This window comes from Odocoileus virginianus, chromosome 26 (assembly GCF_023699985.2).
Source record: "Odocoileus virginianus isolate 20LAN1187 ecotype Illinois chromosome 26, Ovbor_1.2, whole genome shotgun sequence".
Classification (NCBI taxonomy): domain Eukaryota; kingdom Metazoa; phylum Chordata; class Mammalia; order Artiodactyla; family Cervidae; genus Odocoileus; species Odocoileus virginianus.
Genome location: NC_069699.1, coordinates 41,390,133 through 41,405,710, shown reverse-complemented (window position 1 = coordinate 41,405,710; position 15,578 = coordinate 41,390,133). Strand labels below are relative to the sequence as shown.

Sequence of the window (15,578 nt, the reverse complement as noted above, 5' to 3'; positions counted from 1 at the left end):
ACAGAAGTATTTCAGTATTTTACAATCATTAAAGCTATACCTATGCCTCTCAACTGAGTATCAGCCCTACATACAAAGCTGCTTTAATTAATATTGAATGTTTCTTACATTTCCAATGCATGGAAGGGAGCAACAGTTAATTCAAAACCATATCCATATGTCTGTGCCACAAACTAATACAGAGCCTCTCCAGTACCAACCTGTGGACTGGGTGAATCAGAAACTGGTTCTTTGTTGTTGTTTGTGTCTGTGTTTAATTTGGCCTCCAAGGACATTTCCTCTAAGGATGGGATGACACAAAAATCAGTATTTATTTATAAGTTTCTCAGGTTGGGGGGAAAAAATCAAAAGATTTTCTTTTTATCTATGTTTTCTTTCCCATTTATGTTAAAATATAAATATATTTGGATTATCTGAATATACAGAAAGGAATAGCACAGGACAGAAGCAAACACAGCTTCTCCATTCTGGTATTTAAAAATGAAGTTCACATTAATAACAACATCAGCTCAAGTATATTATTAACTAAGGCAAGCACTGTGCTAGAAAATTTCATTTAATCTTGCCCATAACCCTATGAAGTAAGTATTTATTTTACCCATTTTATAGGTCATGATACCTACAAAAGGTAATTAACTGGCCTAAGATTTTTTCTTTTGTTGAAATAACTTTCTGGGCTCAAGAGGGTGCCACATTAACAAACCAAAATACGTTAACTTTCATGTCCCTGTAAATGTTCTACTGGACCAGAAACTAGTATATCCAATCAGCCAATCCCCAAACACTAAGCCAATTGTATACTTATTTCCTTATTTATTTTTACTTCAAACATGGACTATGAGGTCCGAGAAAATCAGATACTTTCTATTTTTCTCTTTCTTGTTCTTTACTCCTTATCCTAGGAAAGTTTCCTACCTTCCACCCTATTTTGCAGTTCTCCAAATGGAGACTGTCTGCTTCATGATAAGACTCCATGAAGCGTTTCTTTGTATCACCTGAATTTTCATCTCTAATCATTTTTTAAAAACATCTTTCATAAACTAGAATGGTTCCTTCCATAAAACTTCCCTTGACTAGGAGTGAGGAGGCCACACTGGGACCTTGCTGTCCCTGGGATAATTTCAGGAAAGACTGGACTGAGAGACAGTCAACCACCTAGAAGCAAGCCTATTTTGGTTCTTTCTTCCACATAGTACTTTTAGCCTTTAAAGATCACAGAGCAAGGTCAAAAGAAAATAATGGCGATGCTGGAAAAAGAAAAGGAGGAAGAAGTTTAAGAAACTGCTTCCAGATGACAGGGGTAGCTCCTCGGTGTCTGCAGCCTGCCCTCCCAACAATGGATCCATGTCATCTTTCACAAACATCTGAATACAAACAGGGCTGATTTCCCAGAAATTCAGTGAAATACCACTTTGCAAAACTGTGAATGCATCTCAGAGAGTAATAAAAAGATGGACACCTGACACCTCTGTTCTCTTCCAACTCTCTTTGGGAAAAGATCAGGTGAAGAAGGTCTCCTTCTGGCTTTCTAGAACCTGAACTTGCTCTTCCATTTCTTCTAACACTTCCCCGAAGTCCCCAATAGTCCTGCTTTGAGACCTCATTCTAAGGATCTCCAAAACATAGCACAAATCCTTCTACATTCAAAACGCTTGTCTCATGGAAAAAGCAACAGGCAGCAGAGGAATTCAGGCCACCCCAAGTCACCAGCGTGGCCTGAGGGATGTGGAAACTGGACCATGCCTTAGGGATGAGGCATGAGATGGCCGGTACACTATCATTACTGAAACTTGAAGGGGGGTTCACTTGAGGCCTGTGGTTGACTTCTCAACTCTGCAGGAGGGGGGCACACGCCAATAAGGAAATTGCAGTCCCTAAATAAACAATAAGCTGGGAACCTGAGCACCAACAAGGGAGAAGGCAGGGGCAGCTGGCCTGGGCAGAGCTGGCCACGAGGGAGCAAACAAAGCAAAGATTTAAACTCTGCAAGAATGCCTTGTCAATTCAGACTCCCCAGGCAGGCCCTTTGAGAGTCCAAATTGCCAGTCACCAATCCTTCAGATTTGGTAGAATTTTTAAAGCAGGACACTTTGTTCAATCCTTTCACTTGCCAAATGAAAATAGTGAGAGCCAGAGGGGACAAGTGACTTGCCAAGGGCCCAACAAAGTCCCAGATCATTTATTATACCACAGGCCTACTGGGAGTTACTGTTTTTTCTCCACTGATTTCTCATTTCAAAGATACTTTTAAAGTCTTTCCACATGTAAACTGTGTGTGTATGCAAAGTTAAGACTCTGCCTGAAATAAGCTGGTTAAATTCTTCCTCTCCAGTGGTCCTTGCTCAAAGGCACCTCCTCTTTTTTACAGGTAAAATTCCATTTCCAGACTGAAAAGGACTAGATGGACAAGCAGAGAATTCCTTGAGTAACTAATGTATGCCAGGATTTTCCCATGCTTTAATCCTCTTTAATCCCCATCACAACTCTAGAAAGCCTGGTATCATGGTTCCATTTCATAGAAGGGAAAGCTGAACTTGAGAGAAACAGCAAGTGGCAGAACCAGATTCTCAATTTCCATAAAAAATATAACCTTCTCCACTTTGGAGTCTACAGTTCAGCAAAAGAAATCAGAAGAAACTGTTTAAGATTTTTGATAAGATGATTTTTCTTTCAACATATTGCTGTCTTTCCTAAATAGTAATTCCTGATCATCCCTATATGATGAATGCACATTATTGAAAACATAAGAATACAGGGGGGAAAAGAAGAAAAAATCCTATATAATCTCCCCTTCTAGAATTAATGACAAGAATGTCTAGAATTAATGGTACATTATTTCCCCAAACTTTTATTTCACACTAATAAATATAACCTCTTTATTAAAACTAACTGCCATAAACCTCAGAAATGCATCTCCTAGTTGGTTATGCTATAGCTCATTTTATATTTTAATCTTTGAGTAATCAAAGTTATTCATCCTTTTGTTTGTATTATTTCACTTTTTAGCAATAGCTTTATTGATATACAATATATATATACCATAAAATTCACTCTTTTAAAGCATACAATTCAGTACTTTATGTAACCATCACCACCTAATTCCAGAATACTTTCACCACCCCCAAACTGCTGTAACTATTAGTAGTCACAACTGCTTCTCCTCTCCCCCTAGCTCCTAATCTACTTTCTATCTCTGGATAGAAACCACTAACCTACTTTCTCTATATATAGATTTGCCTATATCAGGCAGTTCATATATATATATATATATATATATGGAATCATATAAGATGTACCCTTTCACAGCAGGCTTCTTTCATGTAGCATAATGTTTTCAAGGTTCATCAATGTTTTAGCATGTATCGATCTTTCACTTCTTTTTCATTGCTGAATAACATTTCACTACAGCTAAGCCACATTTTGTTTATTCATACAAGATAAAGAACATTTGGCTTGTTTCAGACTTTAAGCTATTACCAATAATGGTAATATGAACACATAAGGGTAGGTTTTTGTGTGTACACATTTTCAGTTTGATTGGGTATGTATGATGACTATGTTTAACATTTTGAAGAACTGCCAAATAGTTTTCTAAAAGGGACAGAACCATTTTACATCCCTATCATCAACATGTGAGGATCTGGCGTTTCCACATCTCCTCAACAATTTTTGTCTTTTTATCTTAGCCATCCTGGGGGCAGGGGATAAGTTGTATCTAACTTCAATTTAGATTTGCATTTCCCTTATGACAAATCACATTGGACATCTTCTCATGTCCTTATTGGCCATTTGTATGTTTTCATTGAAGAAATGCTTATTCAAATCCTTTACCCAATTTTTAATAGCATTTTTTGTTTTTACTGTTCACTTTTTCTTCATTTTTCAATGACATTTTTAACTAAGGTACACTATTCATAGGAAAGTAGCCAAAACATAGGTTTTCAGAATGAATTATGATAAAGCGAACACACCTGGTTACATACAAATCATATCATGAAATAGAATATTACTTCTACTCCAAAAGCTTTGTTCAAGCCCTCGCCCATCCTCCACACCCTTCTTCTTCCTCCAGATTAACCACTATGCAGACATCTAACACCATTGATTACTTTTGCCTATTTTGGGAACACAAATAAACAGAATCAAATTGTGTGTGTTTGGCTTCTTTCCACACTGTTTTGGGGGTATTCAATGATGCTGTTACATGAAGCAATAGCTTGGTCCTTCTCTTGCCAAATATCATTTCATTGTATGAATATTTCACTATTTATTCATCCACTGCACTATTAAGAGCTATTTCATTTGTTCCAAATTTTTTGTTATTCCACATGTAATTATGTTTTGCACGATCTATTAAAATTAGGTCTTGTTCACCACTGTTAGATTTGTTCTTAGATATTTTGAGTTTTTTAATACCATCCTAAATTATATTGTTTCTTAAATTTCATTTCATAATTGTGACTGGTATGTAGATGATTCATGTTTATATAGTGACCAGCTGTTTAAGTTCATTTATTTAGTAGTCTATATATGGATTCACATTTTTTACACACAAACTTATGGTGCCTGTGAATAAAAGGGTTTTATTTCTTCTTTTACAATTCTTATACCCAGGATATCCAGAATATTGTTGAGGAAAAGTGATAGGAATAAGCGTTCTTGTCTTGTTCCTTATATCATAAGGAACACTTTAAATATTTTACCATTGACACTTAAATATACTTACCATTGATACAAGTACCAATGATACATGCTCAAGTTTTTGTTATAGCTATCTCTTATCAGATTAGAAAATCTTCTCCTTCTAAGTTTGATAAAAGCTTTTTCTTTAGCATGAATGAATGTTACATTTACCAAATGCTTTCTCCACATTCACTGAAATTAACTTTTCTCCTTTATCCTGCTAATGTAAAGAACGTTGACTGATATACAAATACTAGCCCAACCTTGCCTTCCTGAAGTACAGTGTGGTCGTTTCCACAGGGTTTAGTTCACGAGGATGTTTTGCACTGGTGTTCATGAGACAGACTGCCTATACTTTTCCTGTCTTGGAATGGCTTTGTTGGGTATTGATATCAAGATTATGCTGGCCTCATAAACTGGGAAGTGTTCACTTGTTTTCTATTTTCTGATATAGTTTCTGTATGATTGATACAGTTTTTTCATCAAATGTCTAGTAAAAATTCATTGAAGAAGCCATCTACAACTACAGGGTTTTTTGTTTGGTTTGTTTTTTAGGTATTTTCTGATGGAAAGATTTCAAACCGTAGAAACATTTTTGTTTTTAATATATAGCCCTACTCAGATATTCTATTTCTTATGCAGTCTTAATAAGTTGTATTTTTAAAAGAATTAACCTAAAATTTCAACTTTATTTTCAAAATGTTGTTAATTACATTCTCTCATATTTCTAACTCAGTAAGATTGATAGTGATGCCACTTTTTAATTTTCATATTGTTTATTTGTCTGTCTCTTTTTCCCAGTGATTCTGACCAGGACACCTGTTAATCTCCTCAAAGAATCCGTGTTTAGCTTCTGAGTTCCTCTCTTGTATGTGTTTAAAAGATGCTTGCTCCTTGGGTACGGATGGCTAAAAAACACATGAAAAGATGCTCAACATCACTCATTATCAGAGAAATGCAAATCAAAACCACAATGAGGTACCATTACACGCCAGTCAGGATGGCTGCTATCCAAAGGTCTACAAGCAATAAATGCTGGAGAGGGTGTGGAGAAAAGGGAACCCTCTTACACTGTTGGTGGGAATGCAAACTAGTACAGCCCCTATGGAAAACAGTGTGGAGATTTCTTAAAAAACTGGAAATAGAACTGCCATATGACCCAGCAATACCACTTCTAGGCATATACACCAAGGAAACCAGATCTGAAAGAGACACGTGCACCCCAATGTTTATCGCAGCACTGTTTATAATTGACAGGACATGGAAGCAACCTAGATGCCCATCAGCAGATGAATGGATGAGGAAGCTGTGGTACATATACACCATGGAATATTACTCAGCCGTTAAAAAGAATTCATTTGAATCAGTTCTAATGAGATGGGTGATCTGGAGCCCATTATACAGAGCGAAGTAAGCCAGAAAGATAAAGACCATTACAGTATACTAACACATATATATGGAATTTAGAAAGATGGTAACGATAACCCTATATGCAAAAAAAGAAAGACTCAGATGTATAGAACAGACTTGTGGACTCTATGGGAGAACCTGGGGGTGGGATGTTTCAAGAGAACAGCATCGAAACATGTATATCTAGGGTGAAACAGATCACCAGCCCAGGTTGGATGCATGAGACAAGTGCTCAGGCCTGGTGCACTGGGAGGACCCAGAGGGATGGGGTAGAGAGGGAGGTGGGAGGGGGGACCGGGATGGGGAATACATGTAAATCCATGGCTAATTCAATGTATGACAAAAACCACTGCAATGCTGTAAAGTAATTAGCCTCCAACTAATAAAAATAAATGGAAAAAAAAAAAAAAAGATGCTTGCTCCTTGGAAGAAAATTTATGACCAACCTAGACAGCTTATTAAAAAGTAGAGACATTACTTTGCCAACAATAGGTCTGTCTAGTCAAAACTATGGTTTTTCGAGTAGTCATGTGTGGATGTGAGTATTGGACTATAAAGAAAGCTGAGCATCGAAGAATTGATGCTTTTGAACTGTGCTGTTGGAGAAGACTGGAGAGTCCCTTGGACTGCAAGGAGATCCAACCAGTCCATCCTAAAGGAAATCAGTCCTGAATATTCATTGGAAGGATTGATGCTGAAGCTGAAACTCCAATACTTTGGCTACCTGATGCGAAGAACTGAACTCATTTGGAAAGACCCTGATGCTGGGAAAGATTGAAGGCGAGAGAAGGGGATGACAGAGGATGAGATGATTGGATGGCATCACCAACTCAATGGACATGAGTTTGAGCAAGCTCTGGGAGCTGGTGATGGACAGGGAGGCCTGGCGTGCTATAGTCCATGGGGTCGCAAAGAGTTGGACATGACTGAGCAACTGAACTGAACTTGTATGTGTTTGGTTTCTATTTCATTAATTTTAGCTTTTTTCTCTATTATTTTTTTCTCCCACTTTCTGATGGTTTCATTTGATCTTCTATTGCTTTTTAAAGTCTTCTCTCAACCAAACTGAATGATTTGTTCTTCTCCAGATACGTCTCATAATTTCCAACCTCCTTGTCTTTGCTGATTTGGTTTCTACTGTTTATAAAGAATCCCTCTACCCTCTATCAAAATCATGCCATTTTTTTCAAGGCTCTTCTCAAATGCAATCTTCTCCATAAAACATTCCCTGTCCCTTTCTTATTTAATATCCTCTGAGCTTTTGCAGCCCATTTTGCTGTTCTTAGGTCACTATTTAGATCCTGGCTTGTATAAAAGCCCTATTCCTTCCATTAGCCCCTTAAAGACTGAGCACTCACTTTTTGTGAAAGGCCCACCATGGTGCTGTGCACAAAAAGGCTGCTTGGTAAGCAGTGGTATTTGTAATTCAACTTCATGAGTTATATTCACACAAAATAAACCTGTTTATAGCAGGAATTATAAATTAGTGGCTCAAACATGTAGAGTTAAACACATATAAGAAGAGTTTGAGCAAAAAAAGTTACATTAAAAAAAAATCTTCCCTGCTTCTAAATGACAACCATATATCATCTAGAGCTAACATTTAACTTGACATTTTGCTTTTTCTGGCTATCACTTAAAACCCACATTTTTTTCCCTTATTTAAGGAAAATAGTTAAATGGGACAAGGCTTTTTTTTAAAGCTGAAAGATGAGAAGATGAAGAAATTTCTCAAGAAAAAATAAGCTAAAGGATAATTTCTTATATTGTAAGTGGATAGTGCACATCAAAAACACAGGGCTTTACAAGTTTAAGTGAGTTATGCTCCAGGTTGCTATAAAGGCTTCAGGGCAACACTTAAAATCCAAAAAGGGAAAAAAAAACACAAGGTATATGTTGGCTTAGGGTACATATTTTGGAGGCCCATTTGCAGGGCTGATAACATACACATGTAAAAAGGATGAATCTTACAGCACAAAGTACAATATTGCAGCTTACAAAAAATATCAAATAGACCTCTTGAGCTCTCATGAGCTGCCTCAACCTATTCTAAGATGCAAAACTCAGTGCATAATTTCCAAAGCATAGAAAGAAAAACCAGCTGAACTTAGGAATCGTCTTCAGTAAAAGCAGACTGTAAGAGGAAGGAGTTTAAGAACTTCAAAGAAACTTGTGTTCATCTCTCAGCTGCCAACCTACCTGCTGCAGGACCTTGGGCAGGCTGCTCATTTTCTCTAAAACATGGCTTTTTCATCTGTGAAATTTGGCTACTCATGCCTACTCATGGGTTATTACATGTCAGATGCCTCACACCTAGCTCTCCATGTGTGGTTAGTGATGTTTGAGCTGTAGATGTCACTGGTGATATAGGTGGTAGTTGGTTTTTTTTTTCCTTGCTGTTAATACTTCTTAGTAGCCACAAAAAGAGCCATGGTCTATTTTTAAGGCCTAAGATCCATCACAATGCCCTGACTAGAAAAACGAATTGACACAAATTTGCAATGAACACATAATCTTGGGAGAAAAAATAAATCTGACTGCCACGTTTTGACTCATATAAAATAACAGTTCAAAAGATGAGCAACATAAACCTAGGTAGGCCCTCGAGCCAAAGAAAACATTTCAGCCACTTCATGGTATTCCTGACTGGATCCCAGGACTCAAATTACATTCACAGTGGGAAGTGGGATGCATTCAATGGCCAAGGTTTGAAATTGAAATCTTTCCCTTCCTAATTATGTGATGTTGGGAAAAGTTACCAGGTAGTTTTTGCCTTCCCATGCTCCAGTGTATCCCTTCCATGCCTGGTGAAACTGAACTGCTTGAATTTGATCAAACACCAAGCTATCTCTTAACGGAAAATTAGCCTCAACTACAAGGTCAGTTAACCCCATGCAGAATAACAGCAGACATCTGCCTGAACACAAAGACAAGGCTTGGTTTGTGGATTTAAAATCAAAAGATCAACCTCACCATTAGAGGTAGCACTTGAACACAAAGTCATATTCTTTCACCAGTAGCACATCTATGAGGCAGCAACTTGGTCAAGCTCAGTCTTGAACTGCTTACTACTCAATTTCCACAGAAAAGCTTAGTGGGGATAAATGTTACACAAGAAGAACCACTCATGACACAAAAAGTGCCACAGCTGATTATGTGACAAGGAACCTAAATAACCACAATTCTCACTTCAGTTGCCACAGAAATATTGTCATATAGTCACATTACGCCCCTAGCTTCTTAATCCACTTTAGCTAACAAGTTCACCAGACCAAGTATATTATCTGCAACTCTTACTAAAATCCATATATCACTCATATATCCCATCTGATAAACTGTGCTGAATTTAGCGCGAACAAAGTTTTTCTTGATAAATGCCATTTAATTTATTAAACTAATGGAATTTAGAGAATTTCAAGTTTTTTCTTATAGCCTGAGTTGTTAAATTTGGAGTGAAATTTTACATTCCATCTCAGTAATTGTTATTATTCTAGGGTTGGTGGTTTTTCTTTTTTCTTTTTTCTTATTTTTTGCATTTTTTAAAAACACAACCTTCTCCCTATCCCTTCCATCTGTGATTGCTGGAGATGCTGCAGCCACTTTGCTCAGACACGCATAAAGGGGCTGTCTGAAAACAGACTTACATGAAGAAAGCTAAATTGAGAGACTGAATGAGAGAAAATGGAATCTGTTAACATCTTTGAGCCCCAAGAGCAAGCTATTCCTGAACAATATCTTGTTTTTCCCAGTTACATGAGTCAATACATTTCCTTTAGGCTTTAGCCATTTTAAATTAGATTTTCATTCACTTAGAAGTTTTAACTAACAAAGAAAAAAAAAAAAACAGAGATTATGTGACAAGTACTGTCGCTACCATAATTCATTTTCATTTTAAAAAAAACACTAGATACAAATTTATGAATGAACCCAAGAAAGTGAAACTTTTGAACATCATGTTTATGACATGTCAAATTTATAACAGAAGTAGGTTAAAACACATTCTTTACAAGGAATTAAAAGAAAAGGAGGAGGGGGACATCATTTAACTACGTTTTTAATTGACAGTTCTTCATAAGAGCAGGAAAGGGAAGCTTAGTAAAGAATCTTTAGTCACAAAAGCAAGAAAAGGAGGAGCACTGCAACATCTACAGGAAAACTAATTTTTCTGAAAGACACAATGTTCTAAGTGCAAACCTGGAACATACCTGCCAGACCAAATCAGGATCAAAATTAAAACTTGGAGCTTCCTGCAAGAAGATAAATCACAAATAACTTCATTTACTTTGCTTCCTTTCATATTTATTCAGGTGACTTTAGCCCCCCTGACTGAATTGGCTGACAGTAGGTGTGATGGCTACAAGAGAACTGCCCCCACTTCAGTGTATGCAGACGGCCCTCCCCCACAGAGACGTATTTTCACAACTCTAAAAGCCCAGAGATGTACATAGACATCTACTAGAACTACCAGACTGTGTCTCTAAAAGAATTCTAATTGGGGCAAGATTTCACAGATTTTCATAACAACTTTCTGAGTTGATGCAAGGTATATTTTTGGAGAAGATGAGGACTCATAATTTCACCCTCAGTTTCTTTAAGAAGTAAGAGAAAAGTAGGGGTAGTTTCTAAATTCATGTCACCTCCCGGAAACTAAATATCCAGCTGACTCCAGGAAAGCTCCTTTTAACTTCAGATTTTGTCAAGGTAGTATATGACACCTTTATCCAAAGGTGTTAAAATTAAAATACAACCATGTCTCAAGTTACACCTATTAGTTTTAAGGGTTAGTTCTATTTGGTAGTCAACCCTAATGCTTATAAAATATGGGTTTCCAATATTCCCTCCCATTTCACAGGAACATAATATACAAAATCAGAAGAGATCACAGCCTCCATCACAACCTTACACACATGACTGAGGAGATGACCTTCTACCAGCTGCCCCCATAACTCAATTTATGCACGCTGAGTATAGATGCTAATGGGACCCAGACTTGTCCACTGACAAAACAGAAGGCAGTGCTTTGTAAATTAACAGGCATCCAAAGACAACAGAAGAACTCCAGGCTCAGTTCCCTGACAGTATACTGATAATCAATTGTCCTGAAAATGTGTTCTTCTACCAATCAGCATCACTGGCATCTATTTAAATAAAAACAAAACTCCAGACTCAATTTACTGATAACATATGGAGTGAACTTGCCCTAATAATTTTATTTTATAATTTAAAACATATTTTATATGGCCTTCTTATGTAGATAGCCCAAAGGAGTGTTTTTAATTAACTATTAAATAGAAATAACTATGACTATTTTTTGTTTTCTAATAAAACATATGATGCTAAAAAGAGTAAGCTATAGGCAAACAGACTTCACACTTAAAATCACAAAAAAGCACTAATAGTCAGACTATTAGTCTGTACAGTCATTTAACAGAAAATGACCACTACTCTGAGAGAGATGCCACTCCTGGTTTCTCCGAAGAGTTCTGAAACACAATCTTTCCTTAAAAAAAAAAAAAAAAGGAATGCTTTGGAAATAGTTTTATATACATCCTCTTCTATTATTAATTGTGTTGGAACTGGGGAGGTAGGTATGGAGGCAGGTAGAAAGGCGACTGAATGACTCTTCACAGAAAACTGAAATAAAATCTTTTGTCTTGTCTTTTTCCTTTTCTATTGTTTTGTGTGTGTGTGTGTGTCTTTAAGCCTTAGCCAAGTTTCAAGTTTGGTTCCAATGTGAAGTGAGGAAGAAATCTCTGTTACAAGATTCTACACTCCCCTAGAAGTGTAGAATAGGAAGCTTATTTACAAAATAAGTCAAAATTATGCAAATCCAAAAAGAATCAATGAGTCAAGATTAGCAATTATTTTTTAACCTTACTGGCATTTGATCCCTTTGATAATATTTTTCAAATCAATTTGCTGCAAATGTATTTATAAGTACCATGAATCATGTAACCTCATTCAGGAGACATAAAGTCTTAAAGTAAATGTTCTACGTTATTTCAAAAAAAAAAAAAAATCCACTTGGATGAAGACATTGTCATTGACAAGGGAAAAAACAAAACAAAACTCAGGTTAGACTTGTAATGCCAGGAACTCAGTAGCTTGCATTAGTTTCCTCCCCCACGGCTGGGAAGTTTTTGGCAGACATTTCAAAATAATGTGTTCTGAGACAGAAAAATCATTACCCTATCAGCAAGCTTTAGAATTCTTTTGTAGAAAGATGGTGACCAGCAAACTCTCAAATGTTATACTTAGGCATGAAATACTGAAATTGCAAACATCATCATTATGAATTTTTTTCTTCACGGAAGTAAAAATCAATAATTATTTATTCTTACAAGAAATACTCTACTATTTGCTTCCTTTTGGCAAAAACTGAAAGTAAAAGACTTCAAATCTTTATAAACTGACAGAGCAACTGGGTTTCATAGATTGGTTTCTTAATGGCTCAGTCATCATTATATACTACATTATTCTTTAGATGTCCTAAATCCATCCAGGAGGATCTTTGCTTCTTTTAAATATCTCTATGCTCCCCCAGTTAAATAGAGTACTTTGTATTTGATAAATTATTATTAATTTCAGACTTAGGAAAAAATACTGAAGTCATAAGAAAGTTATTATTCTTTGAAAAGTAAATTTTGCTATAGCATAATTTTAATTATTTAACACCTCCACTGCACAAAAAACAACTTATCTTTGCCAAATCTTAGTTTCTCAAGGTGTCTTTTCATTGTCATGTGAATGGAAAGAAGAAAAAAGAATTATTCTAGCTTTAGAAATTTACTTTTAAAGCACACACAAAACCTCCCTTAGGATTGAAAGCACTGGCTACATTTTGGAAATGAAGCCAGCTCCTTTCTGCCAAAGGATACTTGAGCCCTTTATTCTTTTGCCCAGAAAAAGCATCCTCATTAAAGGGCCAATAAATTAAATATACCCAAGAAGGCAAAAAAGAAAAAAGAAATCCAGAAGAAAAAGCACCCATTAGGGTGCCTAAGGAAAAACACAACTGTACATTTCATGTGTTTGTGTTAGTCACCATCAAGTTTAGAACAAACTCCGGGGAAACAGCTGTTTTTGAAAAATGTGAATAGCTCCTACCTTCATTTCAATGACAGTCTGGAGAGCCTTCGTCTTGGCTGGCTCCGGCTGAAGTTGGCTTCTTCGGTGTAATTCCTGGGGAGGAACACGATAGAAATAAGCCTGACGGTTCATCCTTCCGTTACACCATGACTTTTGCACAGGTACCACTCAGCCCACCCGGTCCAGGCTCGCAGTGTACAGACATAAACAAGCCACAGGTGCCTCTTCCCCCACCCTCGTTAGCATCCCTGCTGCCTGGAGCATGCGATCCGGTGAAAAGCTCCTGGCACATGCGCTATTTCTGAAACTTCCATCAATAATTAATGTCAACTGTGACAAAGCCAGCAAGTAATCATAATCCAAATACTGTTCAACACTGGGGCTGTTGCCCAGCCATCAAATCATAATTTACTAAATTACATTACTCTGTGCTCCCAATACAAACACAGCAAGGAAACAGAGGAAAGAAAATGACTAACGTGGTTGCAAATCTGCTGCACGCATGGTATTTTGCTACTGAAGTAGGTTTGAAATGAGCAATTTAAAACATTTTCAGTACAACTGTGTCACTTTTTGCAGTGAATTGGTCTGATGAAACCCTGTGAATCTCTTGCTTCCTAATTTACAGTTTCAGTCCTTGTTCAAAACCACATCTGTGTGTGATATGTTTGTGCATTCATGATGCCAAGAAATTAAAACTGGCATTAATATCAACAGTGTTAGAAGGGAGAAAAATGGTTAAAGCCAGATATAGACTCAAGAAATTCTTTATAGATAAAAAGCAAAAAAATGTAATTACAATTTTAAGCTTCAAGGCTTACTTTTTGTATGTCTCCAAAAAAAAGTCTATCAAGACTGAAAGATAGCCTTGGCAGAAGAGAAGAGATAAAGTCGTTCAGTTAATACTTTATTTTCCTTAATGATAATTATCAACAGTTTTATGAAAGTAGCCAATGACAGGAATAAACAAAAATGCTTACACATGTCAAAATTGCTGGTACAGTTACTCACCTATGGAATAATTACATTAAGACTTATTTTGAATTATAAGACACCAATGGATAATGCTATAAGATTTATTTGCTTCCAGAAAAGTCATTTAACGTCAACATGGAGTAGTGCTAAATCTTTACATTCCCTGGGTTGGGAAGATCCCTTGGAGAAGGGAACAGCTATCCACTCCAGTATTCTGGCCTGGGGAATTCCATGGGCCATCCATGGGGTCACAAAGAGTCAGACATGACTGAGCGACTTTACACTCCACTGGACCACAAACATTTTTTTAAAAAAGGAAAAGAAAAACTTTGAGTGTTAAAGAAGAGGACCAATATAATATCTGGCTTTATCCAAGTAAAGACATTAAAAATAACCCTACCTCCACCATTACTAACATCTATTATCATCACCATTTCATTAAGAAAGAACATTTCATCAAGAAAGAAATTTTTCAGAACAGAGTCACAGAAAAAAAGATGATCCTTCCCTGGATTCCAGGGTTAACAAAACAGGCAACCTTTCACCCATATCCTATTACTTTGTTCTTATTTCCCAGCAGCTCAAGAAGACCATGGTCATGGACCATGGTGCATACGTCTAGGGACCAGTACTGGGGAATAACTGCTACACCTCTGGACTATAGTATATTTTCTCCTCAAAGGCATCACTGGCACAAATCTGCAGAGCTATGCAAAACTACTTCTCAACCTTGATTTTGAGAAGAATTAGAATTGGTGCTCAGGCATTATTCAAAATGGTCTCAACATCAGTTAGGACATTTTTCCCCCTAAAATATTTCTGTACGGAATGAGTCCAAGTATTACTGAACCCAATTTCAGTATATTATCAGATACATCACATAACGAATTCAGTCTTTAAAAAATAAAAAGTCAACTTAGCCCTCAACATTATTTCCAAGATTGTTGGAGTTCACTGGATCAATAAAATCTTACAGATGAGAAAACAGAAAGTAAGTAACCTGCCAGAACTGTTCCACAGTAAGTCACAGAAGAAATACATTTCATAGGTAGGTCAACAACTCCAATAACATGTGGTATCAAAAGTATCTTAATTAAAAAAACTGAGAATGAAACTCATAATTTCATACTATAGCCAGTAAACTTTCAGAATAAAAATTATAAGATAATTTAAGGAGAGAGGTTAAGCTTGTATAAAACAAACAAAAATAATTGTGAAGCAACACAACAAAAATAAAAACCATTAGGGCAAAAAACATGTGCCGCTAAAATTTCTGCCAAGCATGAAAACATTTTTAAGGGCAAACATGCAATAACAAAGCTAAACTTGTAGCAATAGTTTTGCAAAAATGAAAACAGAGTTCTCTTTGCTATGACTATACAAGTCCTATTATAAACCAGTTCAAAAACCAGCCCCAAATC

General features: G+C 36.5%; 1 protein-coding gene across 13 annotated transcripts in view; it reads right to left on the bottom strand.

Moving 5' to 3' along the window:
- Positions 1-15,578, bottom strand: part of ERC2 (ELKS/RAB6-interacting/CAST family member 2) — a 971,398-nt gene that overhangs the window by 671,327 nt on the left and 284,493 nt on the right. For all 13 annotated transcript variants that reach the window (XR_011483727.1, XR_011483728.1, XR_011483729.1 and 10 more), the window contains one exon: positions 13,201-13,275. Coding sequence is in view for 10 of the 13 variants with exons in the window: in XM_070455889.1 (XP_070311990.1) it covers positions 13,201-13,275 (75 nt within the window). In the remaining 3 variants the exon portion in view is untranslated. The remainder of the gene's footprint in view (positions 1-13,200; positions 13,276-15,578) is intronic.